This window comes from Mus caroli, chromosome 16 (genome assembly GCF_900094665.2).
Source record: "Mus caroli chromosome 16, CAROLI_EIJ_v1.1, whole genome shotgun sequence".
Taxonomy (NCBI): Eukaryota; Metazoa; Chordata; class Mammalia; order Rodentia; family Muridae; genus Mus; species Mus caroli.
This window is the reverse complement of record NC_034585.1, coordinates 31,332,893-31,360,340: the sequence shown is the minus strand read 5'-3', so window position 1 is coordinate 31,360,340 and position 27,448 is coordinate 31,332,893. Positions and strand designations below refer to the sequence as shown.

General features: G+C 46.0%; 1 protein-coding gene across 24 annotated transcripts in view; it reads left to right on the top strand.

Moving 5' to 3' along the window:
• Kalrn (kalirin RhoGEF kinase) overlaps window positions 1-27,448 on the top strand; it is a 606,229-nt gene that overhangs the window by 249,259 nt on the left and 329,522 nt on the right. For all 24 annotated transcript variants that reach the window (XM_029470420.1, XM_029470427.1, XM_029470426.1 and 21 more), the window contains 3 exons: window positions 14,620-14,811; window positions 18,281-18,412; window positions 21,248-21,478. In XM_029470420.1, coding sequence (XP_029326280.1) covers window positions 14,620-14,811; window positions 18,281-18,412; window positions 21,248-21,478 — 555 coding nt within the window. The remainder of the gene's footprint in view (window positions 1-14,619; window positions 14,812-18,280; window positions 18,413-21,247; window positions 21,479-27,448) is intronic.

The following is a 27,448-nucleotide window of genomic DNA, read 5'->3' as shown; positions in this document are numbered from 1 at the left end:
AAAAAAAAAAAAAAACAAAACAAAGGGTATACGTCACCCTTTGCAGCTTTGCCCCTGGGAGTGGGAGAAAAACACCAACTGGAAGATGGCAAGGCTCAGTAAGGAAGAAAAATGTCACGGTCAACAAACCAACAGAATTGTTTTAAATGTGCTTAGTACTGGACTGAACACGCTGCAGAAGAAATGATTCCATCCTTTGTCTGCTTACAGAGCTGAAACTCAGTCACAGTGTAGTTTGATATGTACATTGCCAGATATGCTAAGTTAACTAAGGGCATTAAAATCTAGGTGGCTGAAAGCTAGTGCCAAGTAGGCTCATCACAGGCACCAGTGACAGAGTGAGGAGCAGCCACCATCTCAGATGCTGGTAGATGTTGTTTAGCCAGAAAAGTGTGAAACCAAGCACCGCTGACTCTGAGAAGTGACATGTCCACTTGGCCAGTGTTTATGCACATTTCAGTGACCAGTATCAACCTCAGTACCCATCCATCTCTAACCTCAAGGGGACAGGGTCAGGTTGTCTCCGAGAGGGTGGGCTAGATGTGAACAGCCATAATAACAAGCATAGGGAGCCACCAAAGGCTCTAGGTAGAGGTGGACTCTGTGAGGTTTGCACAGGGAGATTGTTGACTGTAGAAAACAAGGTTGCAAAGCCAGGTAGGGAAACCAGCATGACCTTGTGATGACGTTGGGCCACCACCCAGTCTTGTGTCCTCATCTAACTGTCAAGACCCCTTCCCTCCCAACTGCAGCTATTTCTTATCCCAGGCTCAGTCCCACAGGAACAAAGTAATTGATCATGGGTGATTAGACTGAGAAGCCAAATCTAGTCAAGTTTGATTATCTGTGTGCCTTGTGGATTTCCCCCAAAGACGTTCACAAATTCTGTGTCAGAATTTTCACCTCACCCAACTGCCTGGCCCAAAGGCAGTCAGACTCGTTTTAATAAGCAGCAAAGACAAACATAATTAGGAAGGGAAGGCTGCCACCAAGCCCCTTGAACCACGCGTGATGAGCTAGACGGAAAGCGCCTTTGGCTGTGAATTATCTGCAATACCGCTCTCCCCAGTTACCGTGGGTAACTGTGAGTTAACGGCACACTGACAACCTTTACGGTGACAAATCTACTGTGGAAGTAATTTTCAGGACAAAAACAAGGGAGGAAATATTGAAGAGAGCGTCTTCTGAACCTGGGAAAGGAAAGGCTTAATAGCAATAGCCAATTAGTGTGAAGCAACCTGTCCACAGCCTGCCTTAGCTCCTCAGTGAATGCGCCAGCAGCAAGCAGTGGCAAGGCGAGGCATCTGTAGCCTGATTAGGCTGAATCTCCTCTTGGGCTGCTGGGTAAGGGAAGAGGAATCCCAGGATTTTTTGGTCAAACCGCTTGGGCACCCGTGCTTCATAAGCTCAGCTCGGTGCCCGTGTTTTCTAGGAAGTTTACAGGCTTGTTATTAAAAGGAGCTTCCTACAAAGACGGGTGGCATCGTTCCAAACAGGTGAACGGAGAGAATTACAGGCGCTTTCCCTGGCCTCAGTGATGAATGATGCTGCCAAGAAACAGATGAATGCCAGCAGCTATCGTGACTCCAGCCAATGACTGCAGGAATGATCAGTTCTTCAGGGAGAGTTGGGGGAAGGGGCAAGGATGTGAATGGTTCTGCAAATTCATTGAGGCATTTCAGTCTCCATTCTTGGGCCCCTCATTCATTCTCTCTCTCTCTCTCTCTCTCTCTCTCTCTCTCTCTCTCTCTCTCTCTCACACACACACACACACACACACACACACACACACACAGGTTTTGTAGCATATTCTACTTCAAGCTGCAGATGAGCTCCTTACTGTTTAATCTTGTTTTACTGCCGAATTAGGCCAGTGCTTCTTATTTTGGGGAAGGTCAAGAGCCCTATCATGTCAAAACTAAGCTATGGGTCCTCTCTGCAGAGGAATATATATGCAAATGTTTTTAAATATTTTTAAGAAAAACCATACAGTGCTAAATCTTGGTGATCAACCTTCCCAGTTTTAGAACTCAAGAACTCAAGAACTTCCTTTTCTAAATCACAGACCAAGTAATTGAGAGTCAGGTCTTGTGCCGGACGCTGGGCCTGTGGCGATGAACTCACACACAGAGTTGGATTCTACAGAGCTCACAAGAAAGGCAGATGTTAGGTGTGTAACTTCATCAATAAATAGGAAATTACAAACCAATAGCACCAACGTTTGCTGTCCTCAAGGAAGGGGAAAGGGAAGAGAGGGATAGAGAGGAGGAAGGGATGAATGCTGTATGCATTTTTAAATATTAGTGTTGTGTAGAAAGCGTGGTAAAAATGCATAGTTCCCTGCTTTTTCCTCTTTCTCCTGTCATGGAAAGTCACAGTCTCTGTGAGTGGTCCCTGGGAGCCTTTTTCACAAATTCCTCAAATGATGTACATTCCCACTACAGTGAGAAAGCTCTTGTTCTCTGGCCTTTATTTGTATAATAGTTACTCCCTAAAGCAAACTATCTGAAGGACCAAGAGAAGACTTCCAATGTGATAATCCAAGAGCTCTATGGACCTCCTCACTCCACACTGAAAGTAGAGAAAATTATTATTTTAAAACACAAGTTAAAGTCTCTGGAGATAATCCAAAATTACTGCAGAAAATAAGAAATAAAAAGCAAGCAAACAAACACAAAGGTAAAAACTCAAATAAGAACAGCATTTGTGGAATTCGAGTCAGGGACCCCTCCCTCCTTTATCCTCCCAGTTCAGCAGGTTAAAAACCACTCCATACTGCTTGAAACCAGCTCCTGGCTGAAGGAAAGTGTTCCCGTGTAGGACACTTTATGTGTTTAATGTTTACATGTTTAATGTAGATTAAACATACTATATAAAACCAAGTCTATTCCTGACCCAAACCACCTGTTCTGAGGTTTGAGTATGGGTGAGTGCAGCCTAGAGGTGTAGAGCTATTCTTCACAGCCCTCACTGTGAAGGGGGACAGCAGCTGTGCCGTGAGAACACTGCTGTGAGAATATGATGCCTGAGACAAGGCATGAAGGTTTGAGGTTACTCACCCCATCCCCCTGAGAATTTAGCTCCTAAAGAGGAGGTTCCACCAAGGAAAGCACACCCCCTCCCTCCAACCCCAGTCCTAGTGCTGTGAATGTCTTGGAGATTTGGTCGAGAATAGAAACATACTATATAAAACCAAGTCGCAAATCTTTCCCCAAAGGAACTGACTTTATCTACAACAGAGATTACGGATGTTTAAGGCAATAGAGCTTTTAAAAGTGCCCTTGGGAGAATCTTGTAAAAGGCAGGGATTGGAGATGTAGATTAAACTTTAGCCCTGATAGTTTAGCAAAGAAAACTGGGGAAAGAAAAATCACAAAGGAAATTCTTTATGCTGAAAGTAACTCTTCCAAGAAAGTAATTTTAATCTAGCATGATGGGCAGTACTGGTAAAAATTAGTTATGTAACTATATAGGGCAAGGTATGTACAAATTCACTCTCCTTCTGTCTCTTCCCTGACTTTAAAAGCAGTTGTTTAAAATAATATGTATATGTACTGTTGGACCTATACCATAGAAATGTAATAAAGTAATACACACTAAGGAGATATGGGGGTAAAAATCTGTATTGACAAAGGAAACATTTCCAGTAGTGGCTGGAATCCACAGGAACAAATGAAAACACATAGAAATGAAAATTAGGAGGCTAATAAGCGCAAGCTATAATATATGTTAGCTCTCCTTTTCTATCTCAGTCTTAATAGGCATGCAATTATTAAAAAGTGGTAATTATGGCAATGTGTTGAGTTTGAATCATTTATGGATGTAATATATATAGGAACAATACCACTACACAGGGAAAGCGAATAAAGCCCTCTCCAGGAGAAGTGTTTTCACACTCACCGAATGAAATCACATATATCACAAGCTGATTCTGCTAAGATGCATTTCTTAGATAACTAGGAAGATAAGTTAAACATAGTAAAACTCAATCAGTAATGATATGGAAATGCTACATTAGAAAGTATGCTATTGGTACAGAGTGTGGGAGGAAAAGAGATGTAGGAAGAAATGTATGACAAACAGAGAAAAGCAAACAGCAAATGTAGGTTCAACTGTGTCAGAAATGACACTGGGAGCTAGTGAGATGCCTGAATATAATGCTTGCTGGATTAACATGAAGACCTGGGGTTGGATCTTGAGCATCATGTCAAAGGCTGGGCGTTTTGGTGTGCATAGGTAATTCCAGCACTGAGGAAGCATAGACAGGTGCCTTACTGGAACTCCCTGACTGGCCAGTCTAGCTAAATTGGTGATCTCTAGTACTTTCTGGTGGTTCAATGACAGACCCTATCTCAAAAAAATTAGATGGAGATAAACTAAGGAAGACACTCAATGCTGACCTTTGACCTGAACACACATATGTTTATACAGTAACATGCACATGTGCACACATATGAATATCTACCCTCAAATAACAAATCCACACAAAAATAATGGCATTGAAGGTGTAAGAATTAAACAAAGGTGTGGATTGTTAGGTTTTAGAAAGCCAGTACCTAAATGTTTGGTTTCTACAGGAAATACACTTGAGAATCAAAGATACACAGCAATTGAATATTCAAGGATAGAAAAACATTGAGCCATTATCCAGAGTAATACAGATTTGTGTCTGCACATCTCCTTTGTGGAATCACTGGCTGAATGTATGTTGTAGACCCAACACAAACATGTGTTCAGGACCCACTGGTCTTGGTGGCCTTTAAGGTTCACATGACCTGAGCTGCTTTTTGAGAATCTGATCCTAAAGATGGAAATGGAGCTATTACTGCATGTTCCTTGCTGACAAGAGTAAGGAGGATCATTTTTCTGGGGACTACATCTTAGGCAGGCCTGCCAGAGAACCTGAGATGGTAAAGTACTGAATACAGTGCCAGCCAGCCTGTTCTTATCGGTCAAGTTCAACAGGATGCAATGTTTGTATTCCTACAAACAGCTTTGTGGGTGGAATTTCCCTTTTCTGGCTGCTCAGTAGGAGGAATAGAATTTATTTTCTGACCAGCCCTGGACCTGTTTATGACCTTTGTGCTTGGCACCGTCGTCAGTACCTAACTAGACCAGGGAGAGGAGTAGAACAGAGCATGCTTAGCACTCAGCTATGGGGATGTGGGTGCCTGCATGTAAGGCCACAGGCCTCCACTCTTACTGTCCACCCTTTCAACTCAGAGTGACTTGCTATAGTTGACGCCTGTCACCTTCGATTGTGGTTTAACTGTACAGAGTGAACCCTAGGAAATCTCTACAAGATTGGAAATCAATTCGAGAGTGGACAGTCCAATGTGAAGAAACGAAGTCAACTGGCATTAGCCCTGCATTGAGCTCTACAGCGATTATTGTTACCTAGGGTTGGTTGGAGAATGAAGATTCCTTCTACCCAGTGTCAAGTAACCTGCCTGTCTTCACCCCTTCCTTCTTGGTCCCCACCAATGCTTCTGATGCCCCTTTGCCTTTGTGCACTGGTCCCCAGTCAGCCCTGTTTGGATGGGAAACACCAGCATCCTTGGGCTTTGGAAGAGCATCCCAGCATCACTCTACTAGTGCATCAATCACTCTAGCACACTGCACTGGCTCACACACCGGCTGCTCAGCCATTGGCCCAGGCCAATTCCAGAAAGGTTTTCTGAGCTGATGCCGAGGGCTTGGGTGACAGCTTAACCTCTGGCTTGTGGTTGGCACTGGACCAGTTCAGTTTTCCATCTTGTTACCTCTTCTAGGTCCTAGATTGTCCCTCCGCCTTACTACTGGTTCTCTGCTCAAAGCGCAGGTAGCCCTGTTTTCACTGCCGGCTCATGGTTTTGCCGTTGGCTGTTTGTGTGGTATTCTCTGTGCTTTCTCCTGAGCCCCCCTCAGCCCACCTTACATTCACACATACTGGCCGACAGGACTTCCTGTTCAGGCCCAGGTCTGCAGATGCCAGGAGGTTAATTTGTGTAGAGTTCAGCCAGTGCCAACATGTGCCCTTTCGTTCCAGTCTCCTGCAGTTAAACGAAAGGCATGAAATGACCCCTGAGACCTAGTGTCTCAGTGAGCTAATGTATGCCAAAGGCCTTAACCTGCAAAGCTGAACACTTGTGGGAAGTGTCAGAGGTAACAAGCAGCAGGGACGTTCATGTGCCATCCTGGCCACGGACAGCACTGGCCATGAGCCAAGTGATGGCCAGAGACCAATCAAAGGCATACAGTAAAATGTTTGCAAATCAGATATTTACAAGGTGTGAGAGGTCAGGACCAAGTGGACTGACTGGAGAGGAACAGTAAAAGATAGAGGCCAGAGTTCATGGCACAGCTGACATCCTGGAGTAAGAAAGAATAAAAGGATTGCCTTTAGCAGATTCTTTTGACTCGAAACTCTCATCTCAGACCATCACCAGAGTCACCTTGTCCCTGTCTCCTGTCACCCTACTCTAAGCCAGTATCAGGTTCTGCATCTCACCCTCACAATCTGCTCATCTGCACTGGATGACATGGTTTCCTGCTGTTTCTTGGCTCGGGTGGTCTTTGCTCCACTGCTCCCTCTACCAGGGGTCTCTCTAGATAACCATGTTTCCCTCTCTTACTTCCCCTAGAGACAAGCCTAGGTACTGCTGCTTGAAAAGCCTGCCCTGGCTCTTTCTTTTGTAGCATTCCCCACCCCCTTATCCCCTTTCCCCAGATCTATTTTACATGGCTTCAAAATACATGCCTAGTAGATCCACATCAGCTTACTCTCTGGTGTTCTTAATCACATGCAAGACCCGTGGGCATAAGAATTTTGCATCTTGGTTCTTCCTTGTGCCAAGCCTTGATAGCTGGCTGGGTGGTTGGATAAGTGGATGGATGGATGGATGGATGGACCAACAGACAGATAATAAATGCATAAGGGAACAAAGTTAAGGTTTGAATAATAAAGCAAGATACTAGCTAAAGGGGCCTTGGAATTCTGGACTTCTTGTGTTCTATGTAGACAAATTCCTGTTCCTCTGTAGCCTTTGGTTTCCTGGTAGACAGTATTGTTCCAAGAATGAAGAGGCTGGACAAAGTCCACCTGCCAAGCCTCCTTGTTCATTCTAGAAAGGGGCTAATGTGCAAACTCCAGAGCATGCCAAGAGTACAACAGATAGTCTTCAAAGATGGGGATTTAATTCTCTCTCCAGAGGCCATGTTTCCTTGGGATATGATTCACGATACCTTTGGAAGAAATGTCACATCACCATGTCCCATCTCCTGTAGTGAACATTCTCAGCCAGCCTGATTCTTTCACATTCAGGGCAAAGTCAAACATCCTGGCGAAGAGAAGCCAGGATTGAGGGTGCCAACCACAGCTCTGTGTTTCCTTTCTCATGTAGCCTTAGGCAGGGCATTCACATTCCTCACTACCTCCTCTGTAGCCTGAGGAGAAGGGCAGTGCCTTTGCTGGGAATTTTGTGAGGGAAAAAAATGTGGTTTTGCTTTTAGGCACACACTTAACATGGTGTTGTGCTTGGCACATGCCAGCCTATTCTTGTTGTCAGGTCAGAAATGCTATAAGAAATACCCTTTGTTTCAGACATATCCTCAGAGTTGCCAAGTGTGGGACTTCTCAGACATTCAGGTGCATGGCTGCCACCTGAGGCACGCCTGCTAAAGTGCTGATTTGATGCCGAAGGTTGGCAGGTGCTGACTTCCTCAGCTGCTGCTGCTGCTACTGCTGCCCAGGACCATACTCTAGCTCGGCCCTGTACAAGAAAGCCAAGGGATGGATGGAATACTGATGGATGCACTTACCTGAAGTTTCAGCTTCTGGTTTCAGCATTAAAGATGGCCTGAAATGACCACATGCCATGGAAGGACTGTGTTGTTCCTAATCACATTCTCTGCTGATGTCCTTGAGTCTAATGCCAGCTGTACCTGCCTTTTTAATCTCATGGTGATGTTGTCTTTCTATCGATCTACCATGTATTCATCTATCTATCTATCTATCTATCTATCTACACACACACACACACACACACACACACACACAGCCTTACCTCCATGGAGGCTTCTCTCAGTGCCAAGAAAGGAGAAGGGCATTTCTCTTTTCCTTCAACCTGCTGTGGGTTTCTGTGGCCCTTTGACATATGGCCAGGCGATTGTTTTCATGGCTGTTTAATGGTTTGTGAAGCAATTGCTGGAGAAAACATCTCTACAACAAGCCAAGCCAGAGGGGCAAAAGGATTTGTGGGCCAATGTTATCTTTGCTGAGCACTAGGCCGTTCCTATTCTTTCTTCTCTGTGGCCAGCAGTGACAGATGGCTTCCACCTGGACTGCCCCACTCTTCAGCCAAACCAGAGCAGAGTCATCCATCAGCTTCCCTCTTCGCCCCCTAGAGGGCAGCCTGTGCTGTGTGAGGGGGCACGGTTGTAGCTTTTGCTTAGCGCTCATTGCTTTCCTGTAGCTGCTGCAGTGTGGCTAAGCACTATCAATTCCTACTCCAGATGTTACAGCCCCGATGTCCATATGTTTCGAGGTGGGATCAGCAGGTTTACATGGTAATGCTAAACTAATTAATCATAAACTGATGCTTTAGCAACTCTAGGACCCAAAGTGGGCTTGGGATTACAAAGATATTAGTGCTACACAGGGTCTCATTAAGCAGCAGAGAGAGGCAAGGCTGGCCAAGCTTTGGTACAGTCTCTGTTTTCTTACCCATACTGGACGTTATTATGAGAAAATCTTCAAATAGCTTCCCATAGCTTTCTTTGACTGTGACAAAATAGAAATATAAATTGCAGGGCGCAAGAAAAAAGTAGAAATAAGATAGGGGGTTTAAGCCAGGCGTGGTGGCACATGCCTTTAATCCCAGCACTCTGGAGGCAGAGGCAGAGGCAGGCGGATTTCTGAGTTTGAGACCAGCCTGGTCTACAAAGTGAGTTCCAGGACAGCCAGGACTACACAAAGAAACCCTGTCTCAGGGGAAAAGAGAGAGAGAGAGAGAGAGAGAGAGAGAGAGAGAGAGAGAGAGAGAGAGAGAGANAGAGAGAGAGAGAGAGAGAGAGAGAGAGAGAGAGAGAGAAAGAAAGAGAGAGAAAGAAAAAGAGAGGGGGGTTAGCAGAGCAGGGACCTTTGTTCTCTTTGTGACTTTGAACTCATCACTCAATTGATTTAATGAACATTAAGTAAACCTAAGTGAAGTCAAGGTGTTTCTACGTTCTGCTTTTATTTTCTAAGTATAAAATGACACTGTTACATGAACTTAGCTTCTGAAAAACTAATAAAATGGGTTTCCATTCCTTATAATAGTAGCCATTAAAACCTGCCTGTTTCATTATTTGCGAATTGACTCTACTTTTTTTGGAAAAAATAAAATAAAATGAAAGCTTTACTGAAGCCAAAAAGGTGGTAAATTATGAGAAGTTTTAATGTTGACTGTATACAACAGCCTAGCCAGATAAATAATTTAAATAAACTTAATTTTAATTAAAAAGTACAAAATTTGTTAAAATCAAAATTAGCCCACAGCTACCCAAAGTATTCAAAGTGGAAAAGAAACTTCAAATGATTTTTGCTCCTCAATAAGAATGGGGGCTGGAGTGTGACTCAGTTGCTCAGTGGCCTCGTACGTGCAGAGGCATGGGCTCACTCCAAAGTGCTGATAACAAAGGAATGAGCTGGATAAAAAATAGAGGCTGAGCATGAATCCCACCAGCTCTGTAACCCACGGAGAGGTGATATTTAACTGGTTAGAAAGAGAATCTCCTCTGTCATAGTTAAGGACACAATTATTCCTGATAGTTAATGCATGTGTTCTCTAATTAGGAATACATTTTAAACCATCTTTTATATGCCTAAGAGAATTAACAGAACAGATTCCTAAGAGCTACCAACCATCACGTGTAGCTGCTACAGAACTTCAGCTAGTAGCTGGAGTTGGCCCTTGGCCAGTCATTGGCCTGGGTTCCCCATGAAGCTTTGAATCTGGAGTCAAGGGCTCTAAAAGGATTGAGTCTCAGTAATATTCAGGCCTCACTCTTAAGATGATTGGGCAGACAGGCCACGACTTTACATCCATATGTGACCATGGAAATGCCATGGTTCCATTAACTGGTATGGGATTAAGAGCCATGCCTGGGACTTGTTTTCTACAGAGATGGAACATTGTTGATGACTTTCTGCTACCTCTGGAGTCAAAGTCACACCATCCCTAGAACACAAAATGGAGACCCCATGCTTAGCCTAGGGAGGAAGGTCCTTCCCTGCCTGGCAGTTCTGTCAGAGAGAAGCAGAAGAATCTTTGTCCCCTTGGGTGAGGACAAGACAGCCAAACTGTGGGTGCTGTGGCTGTGACAAGCTCATGCCAAGCAGTAGAGCTGTCTCAGGAAGTCTGGTTCAAGCCTGCTGTGTGTCTGTGTCTCCACCTTAAGGAATGGAAGCACACTGCATCGGAAAACTGTTTCTTACACACTGTTGCTAGAAGGGTGGGACTTCTCAGTTCTCTCTGGGTCAAGGAAAACCTTGTAGATAACTCAGCTTCAGTCACTTCACTTCTCCTTGGGCTCAGGTATCTGCCAGGAAAAGGTATAGTAAGCGGGGGAGGGGCTGGCAGCTGTACAGCTGGAACACATGTGTCAGGCCCTACTGAAAGTGCATCTTCCAGGAATAGTAGGGGACACTGTACTATGCTCTCTGTGAACCAGGATGGGACTTTGACAGCTCATGGTGCCTCAGGTTGTGAATGCTGACATACTTTTTATTGTGCTTTTTGCTACTACTTTGATTTGGTTTGTACAGGTTGGGGGATAATGCCAGTCTGCTGCAACTGGATGAGGGAAAGGATAATGCTGTTTGTCACAGTGACAGTTATCAGGCAACTGACTGGATGTCTTATGTTACTTCCGGTACACACAGTATCTGATCAGAGTGAAGCCTCTGACTATAGGGCTATGACATTTGTCCCAGTTTTTAGAAGAAAAGTGAATGGGAGTCAAATGATGCAGACTCCTGGCAATGATCACCTTAGTAACCAGCCCCTGACACAGAGCTTAAGGTTGCTAAAATCATAGCTTGTTTCTCCTAGAGCTGGTGTCTCCTTCACAAAAGGAACCTAATTCATAAAAATCTGCTCGTGCTTTTTATGGAAAGCTATCAGTGCCTTTGTCAGTAAGCATCTTTGCATGTTTTCATAGCCACTTGGAATGTTCAAAGTGAGAGCTCTTTCTGGAGGGCTGAAAGCTCAAGACTCTGCCACGTTGTTCTCAGGAAAAGGGCTGCTTCGTTGATTTCAGCAGTCATGGCAGATGACAGGGTCATGGGAGAAGGGGCTGTCTAGCCTGTAATCTCCAACTAGTGACTTTCAGAGGAAACAAACAAGCAAATGGCAAATTCCATAGGTAACGAAAGGGGGCAGGGTGCAATAGAGAAGGTTCCAGAGTCAGCAAGATCTTGCCAGACTTAGTTATTTTTCCGTCTTGTGACCAAATGACAAGGAGGATGGTAGATGATACAACAGACCATGAGGCAACTCTACTGCGTTCTATAGAGTAGATCGTAGTTGTAGCTCACACTCTACTACACTTTAAAAACTAATGATAACCACAGAAAGAATAATAGTAGTGCTGAGTGTATATGGAGAATTTAATAAAGCCATTCTGAAGGATGTTAGAAGATACTCATCAGCATGGTTAGCACAACCTAAAATCCCAGCACTTAGGGGGTAGAAGCAGGAGGATCAGGTGTTCAAAGTCACCTTCACCTAAACAGTGAGTCTGAGGTCAGTATGTGCACAAAGACACGCCTCATGCCAGCTATCAGTCAAGTTATTATCTTTTGGTTTGTCTGAGAAGCTCTGCTGAGGGAGAGGGTGTGAAGAGGGCAGGATTATTGGTCATGCAGAACATGAAGAACTCAGGAGATCCAGCTCCAGACTTGGTGTTCATACAGCGGGCAGTGAAGAGCCAAGCTGTGGCCTGTGGACAGCAAGGCTGAGCTACAAATTTCCTGGGTAGACAGCGCCGTTGTCCTTGCCTCCTTGGCACGGCTGACCCAGAACTGAGAGCTCTGAGATCACCTAGTTCGGCTCCCTTATTTTGCAAGTGAGGAAACTGAGGCACAGAGGCGTCATGACAGCTTAAGTGAGTGTCCTTGCTGGGGGCAGAGCTCACATATTTTCTTCTGGTCCAGTGACAGTGATGCCTGACTAATAGAGAGCTGTGCAGAAGCACTTGTGGAGGGGAGACAGTGGAGGGAATGGCCACAGCAGATTTAAAAGGCCAAAGGAGCCATGATCACCTTCTGGCCAGCTGTGTCCTAGAGTGAGCTTGACTCTCACAGACTCTTCAAAAGAGACAGGGCCATCACACAAAAGAACGGCAGGAGAGGTGGAGCACAGGCCACCCCACCCATGACTCCTTTTTCCCTCACTATGCTTCCTGGGAGAGGGCCCAAACCAAGTATTTCCTGAAATCCTGACTTTTACGGTCTGTTCTATAATGACAAACATCAATGACAGACTTAGGATGTTGGGGGGACTTCAGTGTTTTCCCCTAGAAGAGAAAGCTATTAAAGCCGGCACCTCCCTTTTCTTCCCTTTTCCCTCTTCTATGTCAGTGTGCAGTGGGATTTTGTTTCTTGTTTTTGTGGGTTTTTTTTTTTCTTTCTGGCAGTTCTATAAATAGTTTAATTTTCCAGTGGATTTGTGTTCTAACTCAGAAAACGGTGCCGATAATGATTCTTGATTCTATAATGGATGGTGGTTTCTCCTGATAACAGCCAGCACTATTCTAGCTCTCTTAAGGAAATGAGTATCTGTGGAAGGGCGCATGCCACGCTAAAAACAGAGACACCAGAATGGATTTGTGCTTATGTGCCCCACTTAACCTTTTAAACCTCCACAGAGACCTTTTAAATTAAGAGAGACCTTATCAACCTGGGCCGGGTTTGAGATGGAGTGTGTGGAGATTGGGGACAGTTGAGATGAATGGGGACCATGAAGGGAAAAATAAGGGAACCCTCATTATGCCTCTCCGAGTGTTAATGAACTACTGCACAGCTCATAGAGCCCAGGGAAACTGCTGCCGCTGAGGGGTATTTATCATCATCTGAGGAGATTTGTAGCAAGAGCGAGAGTGTGAGTAACCTGGCTCCTGGTCCTCCAGGCATCACGTGTGTCGAAGAGCTCCCCGGGGATGCCACATTACATGGCTGCTTTGACAGACAATTAATAGGAGAGAGCAGTTAAAAATAATCAGGACTGCCGCTGTGCTGTGTTGGTCGGATTTTCCTTTTGTCTTGTTCCTTCCCGGGGAGCCTTTCTGCTGGCTTAGTGTGAAGCAACATACATGTTCATGGGTTTTTAACCGGCAACCAAAACTGGAAATGGATGCCAACGAAACCCAGTGTGGAAAGGAGACAGCAGGTCAAGGAAGTCCCTGCAGATGCATTGAGGCAACCTGTCGGTGCCTTTCAGAACCAAGGAGGGAAATGTTCCCAAGCCACACAGGGAGATGCAGGGGTCCATTGTAACCTCCAAACTCCATCCTTGTGAACACCCTGGCTAGTGGCTCGTGCCTCGGGTCTTTTGGTGAAGAATGAGAATATAGGGAGGTGGGAAGGATGCCTTTGGCTGGGGATGGGAAAGTGACTGATTACAATAAACCATTCTGCTATATTGTAGGGGACAGTTTTATACTGTGTGCAGCTCTCTAGAGTAAGAGTGGCATCCTTGCTTCCTTCGGCTCTGTCTTAGTCAGGGTTTCTATTCCTGCACAAACATCATGACCAAGCAGCAAGTTGGGGGAGGAAAGGGTTTATTCAGCTTACACTTCCATCCAAAGTCCTTCCACAGTCCTCCTCAAAACATGGTCAGGTTGTCACAGGAATATCCCACTCCTGGTACCAATTTGTCTTAGTCAGGGTTTCTATTCCTGCACAAACATCATGACCAAGAAGCAGTTGGGGAGTAAAGGGTTTATTCAGCTTATACTTCCATACTGCTGTTCATCACCAAAGGAANTCAGGACTGAAACTTAAGCAGGTCAGAAAGCAGGAGCTAATGCAGAAGCCATGGAGGGATGTTCTTTACTGGCATGCTTCTCCTGGCTTGCTCAGCTTGCTCTCTTATAGAACCCAAGACTACTAGCCCAGAGATGGCACCACCCACAAGGGGACCTCCCCCCTTGATCACTAATTGAGAAAATGCCTTACAACTGGATCTCGTGGAGGCATTTCCCCACGAGTTCCTTTCTCTTTGATAACTCCAGCCTGTGTCAAGTTGACACAAAACTAGCTAGTACAGGCTCCTACCGTGATCCACAGCTTCCAAAGCATACACCATTGAGAGTAGCTTCATTGATTGTGATGGTTTCATAAGAGTGCATGTAGAGACTCCACTGCTGCTTGTCTTTGGCATGCATACAATCTGTGTTGGTTCTCTGGTTGAACTGTTTCAGCTCTGGAAGGACTTTTCTTGGGCCTCTTCTATACACAAACTCCAAGCCTACCCCGGTCTCTCCCAGGCTTTGCGTTTTGGGTGGGCTTCTCCTCCGAACACTCCTCTCAGCAATGCTCAATGGATGGCTACCTTTTTAGTCTTCCCCACTAAGTTTTTACCCTGCTTTGTCTCCTAGAATGCCTATGTCAACATCAACCGCATCATGTCCGTCGCTTCCCGCCTCTCAGAGGCTGGCCATTATGCCTCCCAGCAAATCAAGCAGATCTCCACGCAGCTAGACCAGGAGTGGAAGAGCTTTGCCGCTGCCCTGGATGAACGCAGTACAATCCTGGCCATGTCTGCTGTGTTCCACCAGAAGGCAGAGCAGGTAAGACCCAGAGGCCTGTGGCAGGTGGTGGTAGTGGAAGACGTGTGGGAGCAGGGCACGGCAGGGTAGAAACATATACACTCTCTGTCCAGAACCCCGAGATTCCAATTGAGTAGGTTTGATAACAAGCCTTGTTCTGTCCCACATACAAGGAACATTGGTAACTTATGGCTTGACTTTTTGCATCAACAGGAGAGGATTCATAGAATTCTGCTTGCAAGTGCTCTCTCTGTGTGTGTGTGTGTGTGTGTGTGTGTGTGTGTGTGTGTGTGTGAATGTGCATGGTGTATATGTTTGTGGTATGTGTATGTTTATACGTATGTGTGGTGTGTGTATGAGTGTGTTGGTATGTGGTACATGTTTGTGTTTGCGTGAGTATGTGGTGTATGTGGTGTATGAGTGTGAGTGTGAGTGTGCACATGTGTGAATGGTATGTGTGTGTGCATGTGTGTGTATGCTGTCTGTGTATGGGAGTATGTGTGGTGTGTGCATACATGTGTGAATATGTGTGTATATGTGTGTAGTAAGTGTGTATGGTATGTGTGTGTGGCATGTATGTGTGAATATGTGTGCATGGTATGTGTATGACTATGTATGTGAGTGTGTGAGTATGGGTGTGTGTGTGTGTGTGTGAGTGTGCATGCATGTGCATGTGTATGTATTAGTGTACTCTGAACAGAGACGAGAGGAATAGAAGAGTGGTGGTCTGAGTCCTGAGAGCAGAGGAAACTGATTTACAGGGAGCGTGTGTTAGTAGGGGCTGTGGATAAGAAGTTAGTAAGAATGCAGTGAGTGGGCACGTCTGTTAAGACCTGCAGAAGCTGTAGGAGCCCATTTTACACAGGGCAACACTGACCCTTGAAGCACAGGAGCTGTCCAAGAGCCTGTGGCATGTCAGGTCCTGGCTCAAACCAGCTCCTGGAAAATGACTTGTTAATGTTTTTCAGAAATTTTGTGAGCTAATTGTTCAACATTGCCATATGCTAAACCTATCACTTCTTATAATCTGTTCTTGGGATTGTTTTTATGCTTTCTGTGATGTAGATCCTGTAGAGTAGAGTTGTACAGTCCTGGCTGTCTCTTTTCAGTTCACACCCAGTGATGTCACATTGATAGGTTAATATGTTAAAATGTGAGAGTTTTATACCATGGAAGTCTTCAAGTCAGGGCTTGAGGATCAACTCTTAGAATCTTAAGAAACTGGAAGAGTGTGAGTTTTAGAGTGCACTCGACTGCATCTGGTCTATAACTGTTACAGTGCGATAGCATCTGAAATCCAGGCATGTCTTTTCAGTATTCACACTCACAGGCATCACTGAGGGGCAACCTTTGGTTTTACTCCCTAATGGAATGTAAGCAAAAATATCAGTGTTGCGTTGAAACAATGTAAGCTTGTCACTTACTATCAACCATACAAAGGGTCTCTCAAAAGTACCTGTGAGAGCGAATTGGCTACAGGAAGCTACAAAGCAGAGCATTGTAAAAGTTATTCTTTGTAAATGTAGGTTACACAGTCTTTATATCAATACAACTTATAATGTGTTCATATGTACATATATACATATATGTACATATACACATCCGTATATGTACTGATCATTAAACACTTTCTTACACCCACTGATAAAATCATACAATCTCTGGTTGTTGGGGCTTTAAGCCAGAAGTGCCTGGCTTTATTTCTTACACATTAAATACCTCTGGCCTTCTACATGTTGTTCATGGTGTTCTGTTTAAGCAACTCACAGGTAATGGAGTTCCAGACACAGAGTCATATCTTACATCCTTTCCCATAACCTGGAGCCTCCCCGTAACATGGAAGGCAACAGCGTGGGATCACTGAAACAGTCTTGACTTGGAGGCCAGACATGAGGGGTCTGTCCCAGACCCCTGCTTGTTAACCCCACCATTCTCAGTCCCTTTCCCTTTCTCCCGTGAGAGTCCGATGATCATATTCACAAGTATGTAGTAAGGAGTGGCTGGTGCCTTCATAGGCTCCCAAGAACGTTGATGTTCGGTCTGTTCTGTCTTCAGCTCTATCGCGTGCTCACTTTACTCTGGGCTCATCTAGTTAGCAAGGAAGATTCAGTCCTTCCTGATGTCTCTGGCTTCCTTGCTTTAGGCTATAGATTCCTATGAGAGAAACAGGGAAATCCCTCCATCCCCAGATGGCACCAGGTTCTGGGAAGTTACCCATGGGCAGAACAGTAACCCAGGAGGAAGCTTCCCAGTATGTCCTGTTTGACACTGGATGGTAGCTGGCAGTCTTCCAGAATGGCCAGGAGATGCCTAAAGACATACAGAATGTAAAACCAAGTGTAACAGCCAACAGGCCAGGGGCTAAGAGCTGACAGACACCAGGATGAGCCATCTGTCATGTATTTATAGAAGAAAACATGGGGCCAGAACTGAGATGAAATGGAGACGTTAAGGTGATTTGTTTTCTGATATGGATGGGTTTGGGTCAAAAACAAGTTTATTGGTATCTATTTTAGTGTATTTTCCTCAGGTTTTACCAGTCCTTCAGGGAAGTCATAAACCACACTTCTCTTTAGTTGAAGAAAGGGAAAAAACAAAACAAAACAGATTCGAGACTATTTTTTAAGCAGCTTATTTAGTTTATTTAGGCAGCTCTTTATTGTCCTCCTATGGGCTGTTCTAGGCAATGAGATAAAAAGGTATTTAGGCAATTAATTTAAATGGAGCTGTGCACCCAGGCGAGGGAATCACAGGCAGTTCCATTCCAGACTGTTGGGTGAAAAATTATTTGCATTTTAAAGATGCATTTTCTCCACCTAATAAATCTGAGCGATTTTAGAAAGCTCACCTTTTGTGCAGGGGAGCCATAGTTTTCTACAGTTGTTAATTTTAATTTTTAAATGATTTGATGTCTGCTAAGATCTGTCTGTACACCACAAGGGAGCCATTGCCACTGTAGGAGCACCCTACTATGTTCTGTATGTCCAGCCTTCAGGAGCAGGGTTCAACAGTTCTGACGAGCCTTAATCTGTATACTCTATAGGAGGAGTCTCTGCAAGGTCCGGGGGGTGCTAGTGATCTCTTGGGGTGTCCTTGCCTCTCCCCACAATTCCCTGCACACAGGATGCACAGGCTAGCAAACTCTCATTGCATGTCATTCAGCCCCTCTCATGTGTCCAAATGTGCAAGGAGTGCTCATTGTCAATGGGCTACAGTAGCTGTGCAGGTGCCTGCTGTCTGCAGATTTTGCAGGGAATACCCTATTGAATATCCAGATGCCTGGCCCAGTCCTGTTCTTTGTAGAAACTATACTTTCCAAATGTCTGCCTGGCTGAACTTTGTACTAGGGGTTCGTCCAGCCTTCTGAAGGTGGTCCTGAAATACTAAAACCTCCCATCGCTGCTGCCAACATGCCTGACCCTTGCTCCTCTTTGATTTACTTATTCTCCATCCAATGTCGCACACTCACTCGCCTGACATCTCTTTCCAGTTCCTGTCAGGCGTGGATGCCTGGTGTAAGATGTGCAGCGAAGGCGGCCTTCCTTCTGAGATGCAGGACCTGGAGCTGGCAATCCACCATCACCAGTCCTTATATGAGCAGGTGACCCAGGCCTACACAGAGGTAAGAGCCAAAGGAACAACCACAGCTCTGTGTGTGCTGGGTGGGGGTGGGGGGACCTAGAGTACAGCCATGTATAGTGTGGAATAGCCTGGGTTCAATTTTAGGAATAGAAAGGTTTCTTCTTTTGTATCTTTACAAACTTTGACCTGTGAGCTGTGGAGTTTCTACCCAGGGGCAGATTTGGCTTGAGCTTTTGCCAGACCCACCTTGCTGCATATATGTTCATTTTCTCCTCCAGGCCTCCCTTGTCCCCCTTCTCTCTTGTCCCTTCACATGTACCCAGACACCTCCTCATCTGTGTGAAGTGTGAACTTCCTTCTGAGGGAGGAAGGGTGTGAGGAAGTAATGCCTGCCCTTCTAAGCTTGCCTTCCTGTCGGTAAAAGAATGCGTAACACCAGCACTTACACCCCTATAAAAAAGCAGCTCACTAAACAATCCTCATTTTCTTCCTGGAAGAACCAGGGGAAGTCCCATATGTGCAGGAAGCTGCCATTTGTGCAAAACGCAAACTGAAAGGCCGTTCCATTGAAAAACAAAATCGAAGGCAGGAGATGCTGAAGGGTGAGAACAGGAATTCTGTGGGACACTCCCTCCCTGGTAAAAGGAAATAGCCACATGTACACATGTGTGCAAATGCACAAGCATGAATGTCTGCTGACTGGCATGAATTCCAAGGAGTATAGGCTGAGGGGGAAGATGGGAGGGTTCAGGAGAGCTAGATGAAGAGAGTAGTTGATTGCAGATGGCTCAAAATTCATCACAGTGGCTCCCCAGACTGCCTGCGTCTGATCCCTCTCAGGTGGCTGTTAAAGATGCAGGATGGAATAAAAATGTCCAAAATTGGGGATTATCACATACATCTTAATAACCGTTGCTCTGGTGAGTTTGCACGGTCAAAGGGAAGGCTTCGCATCTTGGGCTCTCACGCTTGTTGGCTGTGTGGCCCCAATCAAGTAGCTTTAGTATGCTGAGCTTCGGGTCCTTCTGTGAAGTGAAGCCCTGAGTAGTGTCAAGGGATGTAAGGATAACATGTGCCGCGTACCTGGCCGGGGTCTGACAGCGATGCAGACTAAATATGGAGAGTCTTGTCAGTATAGGGAGCACACAGGGTATCAAATCCCAGCAGCTCTGATCCAAATGGCCCCCAGGCTTTGTGCTATGACAGGGCTGTGCTTCTACCCATGGCCATAGATCTCTAAATTTACTCATTGTAAAATACAAAAGTAGAGAGCAGAAGAGCTTCATGATTATACACTATTCACTCGTATCCATGAGGTACAGGGGACATGGGCATACGGACAGACGGACTGCTTCTCACATCTTCTCATGGCTCTGGGAGGTTCCTCTCAGCCTCTACAGATGTGGAGACTGAGGCACAGAGACGGATTTTATGTTGATTTGAATTTCTAGGACTTGGCCACGGTCTTCACCACCCATCTCTGAGCGTAGCATTGAGATACAGTATTTGTTCAGAGTCCCCCATGGAGAACTGTCCTAGCTTCAGCACTAGGTTATCTCTGTTCACATCTTTGGAGGGGTCACCTCTGTGCTATCTATGAGCACTGCAGAGGTGGAGATAGACGTCGGGACCCAGGGGTGAGCGGGAATACTTTCCTCTCTTGCTTTAACTGAATTCTACCACATCACTTCTTTTAACCCCAACAAATTGTTGACCCCTCCCATAAGAAGAATGTAGCTGCTTCTATGTTCTGGAGGCTGCAAGGCTGGGAAGGGCTCCTGACTCATCACACACAAGCTAGAGAAACACTTTCTAGTAAGAGAAAAAGGGCCATCTCAACTCCACACCTGCTTCAACTATGATTCTAACCCAGGTAATCTAGACTGGTACAATGTGTGAGGTCTCCAGTACCCTCTGTGTCAAGAGGCATAGGCACACATTCAATAGGAACCCTGCCAGGCACTGCAGGGCCACCCCTCAAAATGAGCAGTGCTTCTAGCTGTGACAAGGTTCTGGGGACCGGAATGACAGGGATGCAACCCCCACTGCCACCAGCACTGAGGGTAAGTTGGAGAGTCCAAGAGCACAAATGGTTTGTCCACAATCCAAAGGTTTCTACCACACTTTGCATAGTCTAGAAGGATGTATTTCAAGAAAAACAAGGGGGTTATATAGAGGGAGATGGAAGGGTAAAAGAACCAGTAATAATCAAGGAAATCAAGAAGCAAGGTAATGGGAGAGGTAGTAGAGATGAAGATAAAGCGGTAGGCAGGGCACATGCTTGGCCCTGTGCACTCCACATGTGATAACTCATTCAATATGCACCGCCGCTCTGTGATGTGTGTACCCTCGTCACTCCCCCTTTACAGACAAGGGCACTGAGGACCAGTGCCATTGTTAATGTGTCTAGAAGCTTGGGGCCAAGAAGAGAAAGCTGAGGAAGAGAAATCAAGAGAGATTTAGGGTGGCAGCACACGTCTTTCTTTCTGACATGAAGTTCCGCCAGCTGATGTAGTCAGAGTTGTTCAAAATGTCCCTCAGGAAGCATCTACTATGTGACAGGCGCTGCCATGGGCACTGGGGGAAGGACTGAGAACAAGGCAGACTCCCTGCCCGTGTGCAGTCAGCTATACTCAGTAATGGGAGAGAGGAGTTCACATACAGATGGCTAGCAGCCCTGTAGCTCCTCTCTCTCTCTCCACCCCTGATACTCCATTCTCCTCTGGGCTGTAGACAGTGTCTGGCACACTCCTTGCCTTTAATGAGCCTGTAAGGACTGAGAGTATCAGGTCTCCTTGGGAACCTACTCAGACCCTGCCTGCTTCTGTTCTCCCTTGCTCAGGGCTCTTGACCTGACCTCCCTCCCTTCCTGCAGGTCAGCCAGGATGGCAAAGCACTACTGGATGTCCTGCAGCGTCCCCTGAGTCCTGGGAACTCTGAGTCCCTCACAGCCACAGCCAACTACTCTAAGGCGGTCCACCAGGTGCTGGATGTGGTCCACGAGGTGCTGCACCATCAGCGACGGCTTGAGAGCATCTGGCAGCACCGCAAGGTGCGGCTTCACCAGCGGCTGCAGCTGTGTGTCTTCCAGCAGGATGTGCAGCAGGTAACAGGCTCTGTGTCCCATGTCCTGTCCTCCATCTCAGGGTGCTGACAGCTTGACCCCCTGACCTGGTTATCAGGCCCAAGGAGGTCTGCATTGGTAAAGGGAACACTGCCACTGAGCCCTTGGCTGTTTCTCCACCCACTACGGGAGAGGAAAACAGGACACACAGCTGGCCTTGTTAATGGCATGCATCTTGCTAAGCAGTTCTAAACAGTGTCAAATAGGAGGTCAGCCTCAGTAGCAACTTCTTGTAGTTAGGTAAACACGTGTCCTCTTCATGCAGACAGGGAGATACTACAGAATTCTGGTGTTGTGGGGCCTTCTGAACACTTCCAGAGAGGGACTCTACAGAAAGTGAACTCATGTCTTGATTGAGAATGAGGTGTGCTGACAGTAGGGGTAGGGTGGGTGTTGGCATTTTTTTTTTTTTTGGCTTTTTTATTGGGTTCTTATATCTATCTCCCTTCCAACCCTTATTCCACCCTAATCCCTTCTAACCTTCCCCCAACAGTAGGTTCGGAAAGAAAAAAGGCTAGAGGAAAGGGGAGGGGGGCATAGACCTCTTTAGACTATTTCCTGCTGATTAGGAGCATCAGGTCACTTGGAGCAAGTCCATTCTCCAGCAATCTAGCAATAGCAAGTGCAGCAGCATCAGGGGAGCAGCAGCTACCACAGGCCCTCTCGGGGGCATTTATATCCCTCCCCATAGTCCCTGTCTGCAGCTGGTAAAAATCACTCCCTCCTCCCCTAGAGCACAAGACAATCATAGTTAGCGACTGTGGACAAACTAAAGCAGCCCCGTATCTCTCACCTGGGACTAAAACAAAAACATAGTCACATAATATAACTGGGGTTTTTAAGAAACCCAAATTCTCACTCACTACAGTTGGGGCAGCATATTGGGGCTTTTAGATTATTGATTAACAAAGCTGGACCTTTGAAACCAGATTTAAAGCAAGGGCTGTCAATCACTATACATCCCATGGTCAGAGGTTACGTTTGGCTTTGTCTGTCTTTTCTGTGATTGTGCTAGTCCCTGCTCATTCATCACTTTAGGTAACAATGAGATGATTGTTTCTGACTGTAAAAATGTACCCATGCCCCCAGTGCCCATCTAGAGGAAATTGCCTGTTTTTTCTCCCTTGTGTTTTCTGTTTCTCTGACTCTGGGGACCCTGGGATCTTTGCCCAGAGGATCATACACTGGGTAGGAAAGCTGAGTAGAATCTAGACCCAAGATCAGGGCCAAGGTCTTCTTCCTCTGACTTTCCTGGGGAGACAGAGTGAGACACTTGCATGCAGACACCTGTTGTCGGGCTCCTGTAGTCATGGCTACCGAGGAAATTCAGTATCTGACCCAGGAAGTACCAGTTCACTTTCCTTCCATTCTCCTGTGCTGTTGGGTGAGTATAGTCGAGAAAGAGCAAGATAGCATGAGAGAGTGAGAGCCTGGGCACATGTCTTCACAGCTCCTGCTGACAAGAGTCTTCACTAGGTGCCCAAGGTAGACAGGCAGGATAGGGACCATCTTTACCATTGTTACACATCCTGGGAGCCAGGGGAGTTGGCATGAGGATAAGTCTTCAGGCTTGCTCTTCCTTCTTGGGCTCTCCTAACTCCTTTGTGGCACCCCTTCCTGACTGACATGATGGAGTCATCAGAAAGATGCCTTAGTCCCCAGGGGTGAGCACAGCTGATGTGCCAATCAGCTCTGAGACCTGCGGCTGGCAGGAAAGGAAAAGCAGATGAGTTAGCTGCCTGCTCAGGCCATCTGGAGCTGTCTGGATGAATTCATCACCCTGAGCTCGGAGATCAGGGGAGCTGTCTGGTCTGCAAGTGAGAGAGATGAATGAAGTGCCAGCCCCACAGGGACAAAAGATGGGTGTGGCCATGTCCATAAACTCTCTGTGACTGGCCAAGATGACATTGGCCACCAGTCTAAGTGGGATAGTGTTCTGGGCTCCTCCTCTGCCTCCTGCTGTGACACAGGTAGGCCTCTGTAGGCTGTAGAGCACTCTGGGGATGGAAGCGTGTCCCATGTGGATTCTCTCAGATCTATAGTCATCAGATGGCATCACTGCTAAAAGGGAGAAAAATGTAATAACAATACATATGTGGCTATTCTGCTACATTTTAAAAATAGGCATCTCAGTTTATCATATTGTTGGCACTGTGGGAAAACAGACAGAAGGTTGGGAGGTGAGTGTGGATATTTCACAATGGCTGAACTCTCGGAATGGTCAGCTCAGCTCCACTGTTCTCTTTAGGGGATGCAAATGTGACTCTCGAGAGTATAGCTGTTCAACTGTCTGCTCACCACCATGCTTACTTCATCATTAGCTCACTCCTTCTCTGCACATGTAGATGTGCACAGGTGGGAGAAACCTGAAAGTAAGGCTGAGCAACCCCACTGCTGAGTCTTGGTTTCCTGCATGACATCCAGTCTGTCATTTCTGCCTGGGGCTTGTCTGAACTCACAGGTTTTAGGGTCGGTGTGATGAATGTAGTCCTCGGTCTCTTAACTCCCAGCCTTGCATGAGCCTGCCCTTGTTTGGGGGTACAGACTACACAAGTTATTTCCCTGCTCCAGCCCGGTGTGCAAGTTTGTGCCTGTAATCCTAGCATTTATGATGCCGAATTTAAGGCCATCTTAAGCTGCATATTGAGTCCAAGGCCAGCTTGAGCTATGTGAGGTTTGATCTCAAAAAAGAAACAGAATCTTGGTAACATACTCGCCATTGAATCTCATCATCATTTAAAAACTGTGTGTCTCATTAATTCCCATCTATTCAAGAACAGAAATTAGGATTTATTTCTTCCTGAGTTCTTTACAGCTTTTAGCTGTGTCTACATTAGCTGGGGTTCTTGTTATGCTTGATAAATTGACCAGGAATTATCAGAAGACCCCTTCCACTTGCTTTTGTCAAGTGACTACGTAGCCCTCCCTCACCCATGCAGTAGGTGTTGTATTGGTGAGTAGCTGGAGCCAGCCAACAGGACTGTAATAGAATAGCTTTAAGCTCTTGGTGTTTATGGCCTAGGCTGAAGGCACAGGGACAACAAAATCTCAATACTCAGGAATGCCATGATGCTCACTGGTTCTTCAACGAGTTCTGGTCTCTTCCACGGGCCCAGAACTGAACTAAATACTGGTGAGATACCAGGTTAGTTAATTAGAAAGATACAAGAAAATATAAAGTGCAGGTCTACCAGAGCATGCCCATCAACATGCAGGGTGACTGAGTATTACTGCAACGCTTTCAGGCAAAGGAGTGAGGAGGCATCAGCATCAGTGTCTTAAAGGAAGAGAGAGTTCTTTGAATCCTACATATAGTCTAGACCCAAGATAGCTAAGCACACTGGGATCCAGAGACGTTTTCTCAGAAATCTGCATGGGAGGCTCGTGGGCAACCATCATCAGCCTGGGTAAAGGCAGAAGGGTGGACACCAGAGCACTGGCGCAGCAGTCAGCAAATCCTGTTCCTCGGCACGTCTGATCTCTGTGACCAGCAGAACACGGACAAATTGCTGCATCCCACGATGCTTCTGGGGGTTTCCCCCACTTCTAAAACAATAATAGCACCTTCCTCATGACACAGAATCAAACACAGTAGCTGCCTATCACATGACCACATTGGGTGCCCCCTGGTGCTTGTGTTGTTGGGGACTCCTCAACATCCTCTGTGTATGCTGGCTGATAAAGGACTCCATTACATTCAGTGACTAAATCTCAAAGCTCAACACAGCCAGCAATCAACATAGCTAACCAGTACCCTCAGAGCTCCCAGGGACTAAACCACCAACCAAAGAGCACACATGGTGGGACTCATGGCTCCAGCTGCATATGCAGCAGAGGATGGCCTAGTCGGACATCAATGGAGGGAGAGGCCCTTTGTCCTATGAAGGCTGTATCCCCCAGTGTGGGGGAATGCCAGGGTCAGGAAGCAGGAGTGGGTGGGTTGGTGAGTGGGGGGAGCAGGGAAAGGGGGTAAGGGAAGGGTATTTTTTGGAGGGGAAACCAGGAAAGGGGATAATATTTGAGATGTAAATAAAGAAAATTCCAATAAAATATTTAAAAAATAAATAAAACAAAACCATAGCCAGTCAAACTGACTATACAGTTGAGGGAATTGAGTCCCACCAGTGTCAAGAGACTTGGTCATAACCACACAGCTAGGTGATGGTAATGCCAGGAACAGAAAGTAGGTAGTCTAGTCCACACTCCAGTTGTCTTAGAAAAAGGCCCAGGAGAGACACAAGAAGATAGAAAATAAGACAGGGGAGACAGAATGATGCACATTACACAGGGGAAGACAGACCACATACTCCAGGCAGAGACACAGAATGACAGACAGTGAGCAAAGAAAGAGGGAGTAGACTTAAAGAGGAAAGCCATTAAGGCAGGTGTAGCTGCAGAGGGAGGAACAATGGTGCAAAATGCAGACAAAAGAAAGAGCCAGTCTCCTAATGGGGTGATGGAGGGAGGGCCAAGCTCTGCCTGTCTGCCATCTTGCCCCAGTGCTATTTCTGGAGTTAGATCTTACCCTGGTAGGAATATTTTGCCCTTTTAGGCTTGAAATCATTGTGAAGCAGAGATGTGTAAGCCGAAGATGTCAGTGGGAGAGATTCCATTTAAACACTTGCTTCTAGAAGTTCCCTTCCCTTGGTCCCCACAGGCGTGTTCTCAGCTTTCTTTCTCCCTGCTGGGTGTGGGAATGTTGGAAATTTGGCTTACAGGTAAAACTGGAATTTGGATTCATTAACTGAAGAAAGAGAAGGTTGCCTGCTATTCAGTCAGTGTGGAGGTTTTTTCAGGGTTTTTTCCCCCTCAGCTTAGCATAGAACAGCATTGAGCAACAGCCATAAAAGCAGTCCCTATCAGCATCAGCCACCTTATGCCTTTTATGGTCCTGTAACTCCTCTGGCTTCCTGTGTGTGAAAAAGCCCACATAGACCTCATATGGTTGGGAAGAGCAGGGAGTAACTACTAACTAGACATCTATTCGTTGTGAGAAGTAAATTGCTTGTGTGTTTTCTTAGTCAGAGGAACTGTTTTCAGAGTAACCGAGCAGGTCAACTTGTTCTGCCTCCCTTTCTTCCTTGCCTGTTTTTTGTTTTGTTTAATGGTCCTACAGTGTTTTTTGGACTGTCTACTTATGCTGGAAGTTTGAAGCCCCTGCTCCTGAGAAGACATATGCACCTTAGGGCTTTCTGGTTCCAGGCAGAAAGCAAAAGAATGATGAACTGGTGGAGTCCAGCATAGAGCTCCCTCTGGTGGTGGGGTGAGAGTCGCACTGGTTCTTCTTGGTGCATAAGCAGAGAGCTTGGAGCAGTGTTCTTAGGAAGTTCAGAGTGCAAAGCACTAAGCCATATACAGGCAGAGCAGAGAGAGGAAGTCTGGCTGTGTGCCCACTGCAGGCTGGAAGATGGGTGTGTTCATGGGGAGCTGGCACCTTTGAGGCTCCCATGCCTCCCCTTAAAAAGAACATCTTGTTTTTAAACAGTCTACTCCTGTAAGCTAACAGAGGAGTGGCATCAAGATTTGGCTTGCATGGTGGCAATGTTCTGAGCTGATGAAAAGTACTATTAGAACCAGACTTCCTGAGCTGCACAGCAATCTTCCTGCATTAATTTTCCTGGTGCCTCATGTGGAAAATTATAGATTTTACTGTTTATTTTGTTTGCCAAAAAAAATGCCTGAAAGAGAATTGTGAGTATTTTTTAATTACAGATAATCAGTCATTCATTAACTGTAGTGACTATAGCTCCCTAATCAGACTAAGTGAGTTTAGCCATTGAATAATCCAATTGGCAATATTATGTAGTAAAAGGTGTGCATTGTGGGTTGCCTTGAAAATGATCAGCAAAGCCGGGCGTGGTGGCGCACGCCTTTAATCCCAGCACTCGGGAGGCAGAGGCAGGCGGATTTCTGAGTTCGAGGCCGGCCTGGGCTACAGCTGGGAGTAGGAGG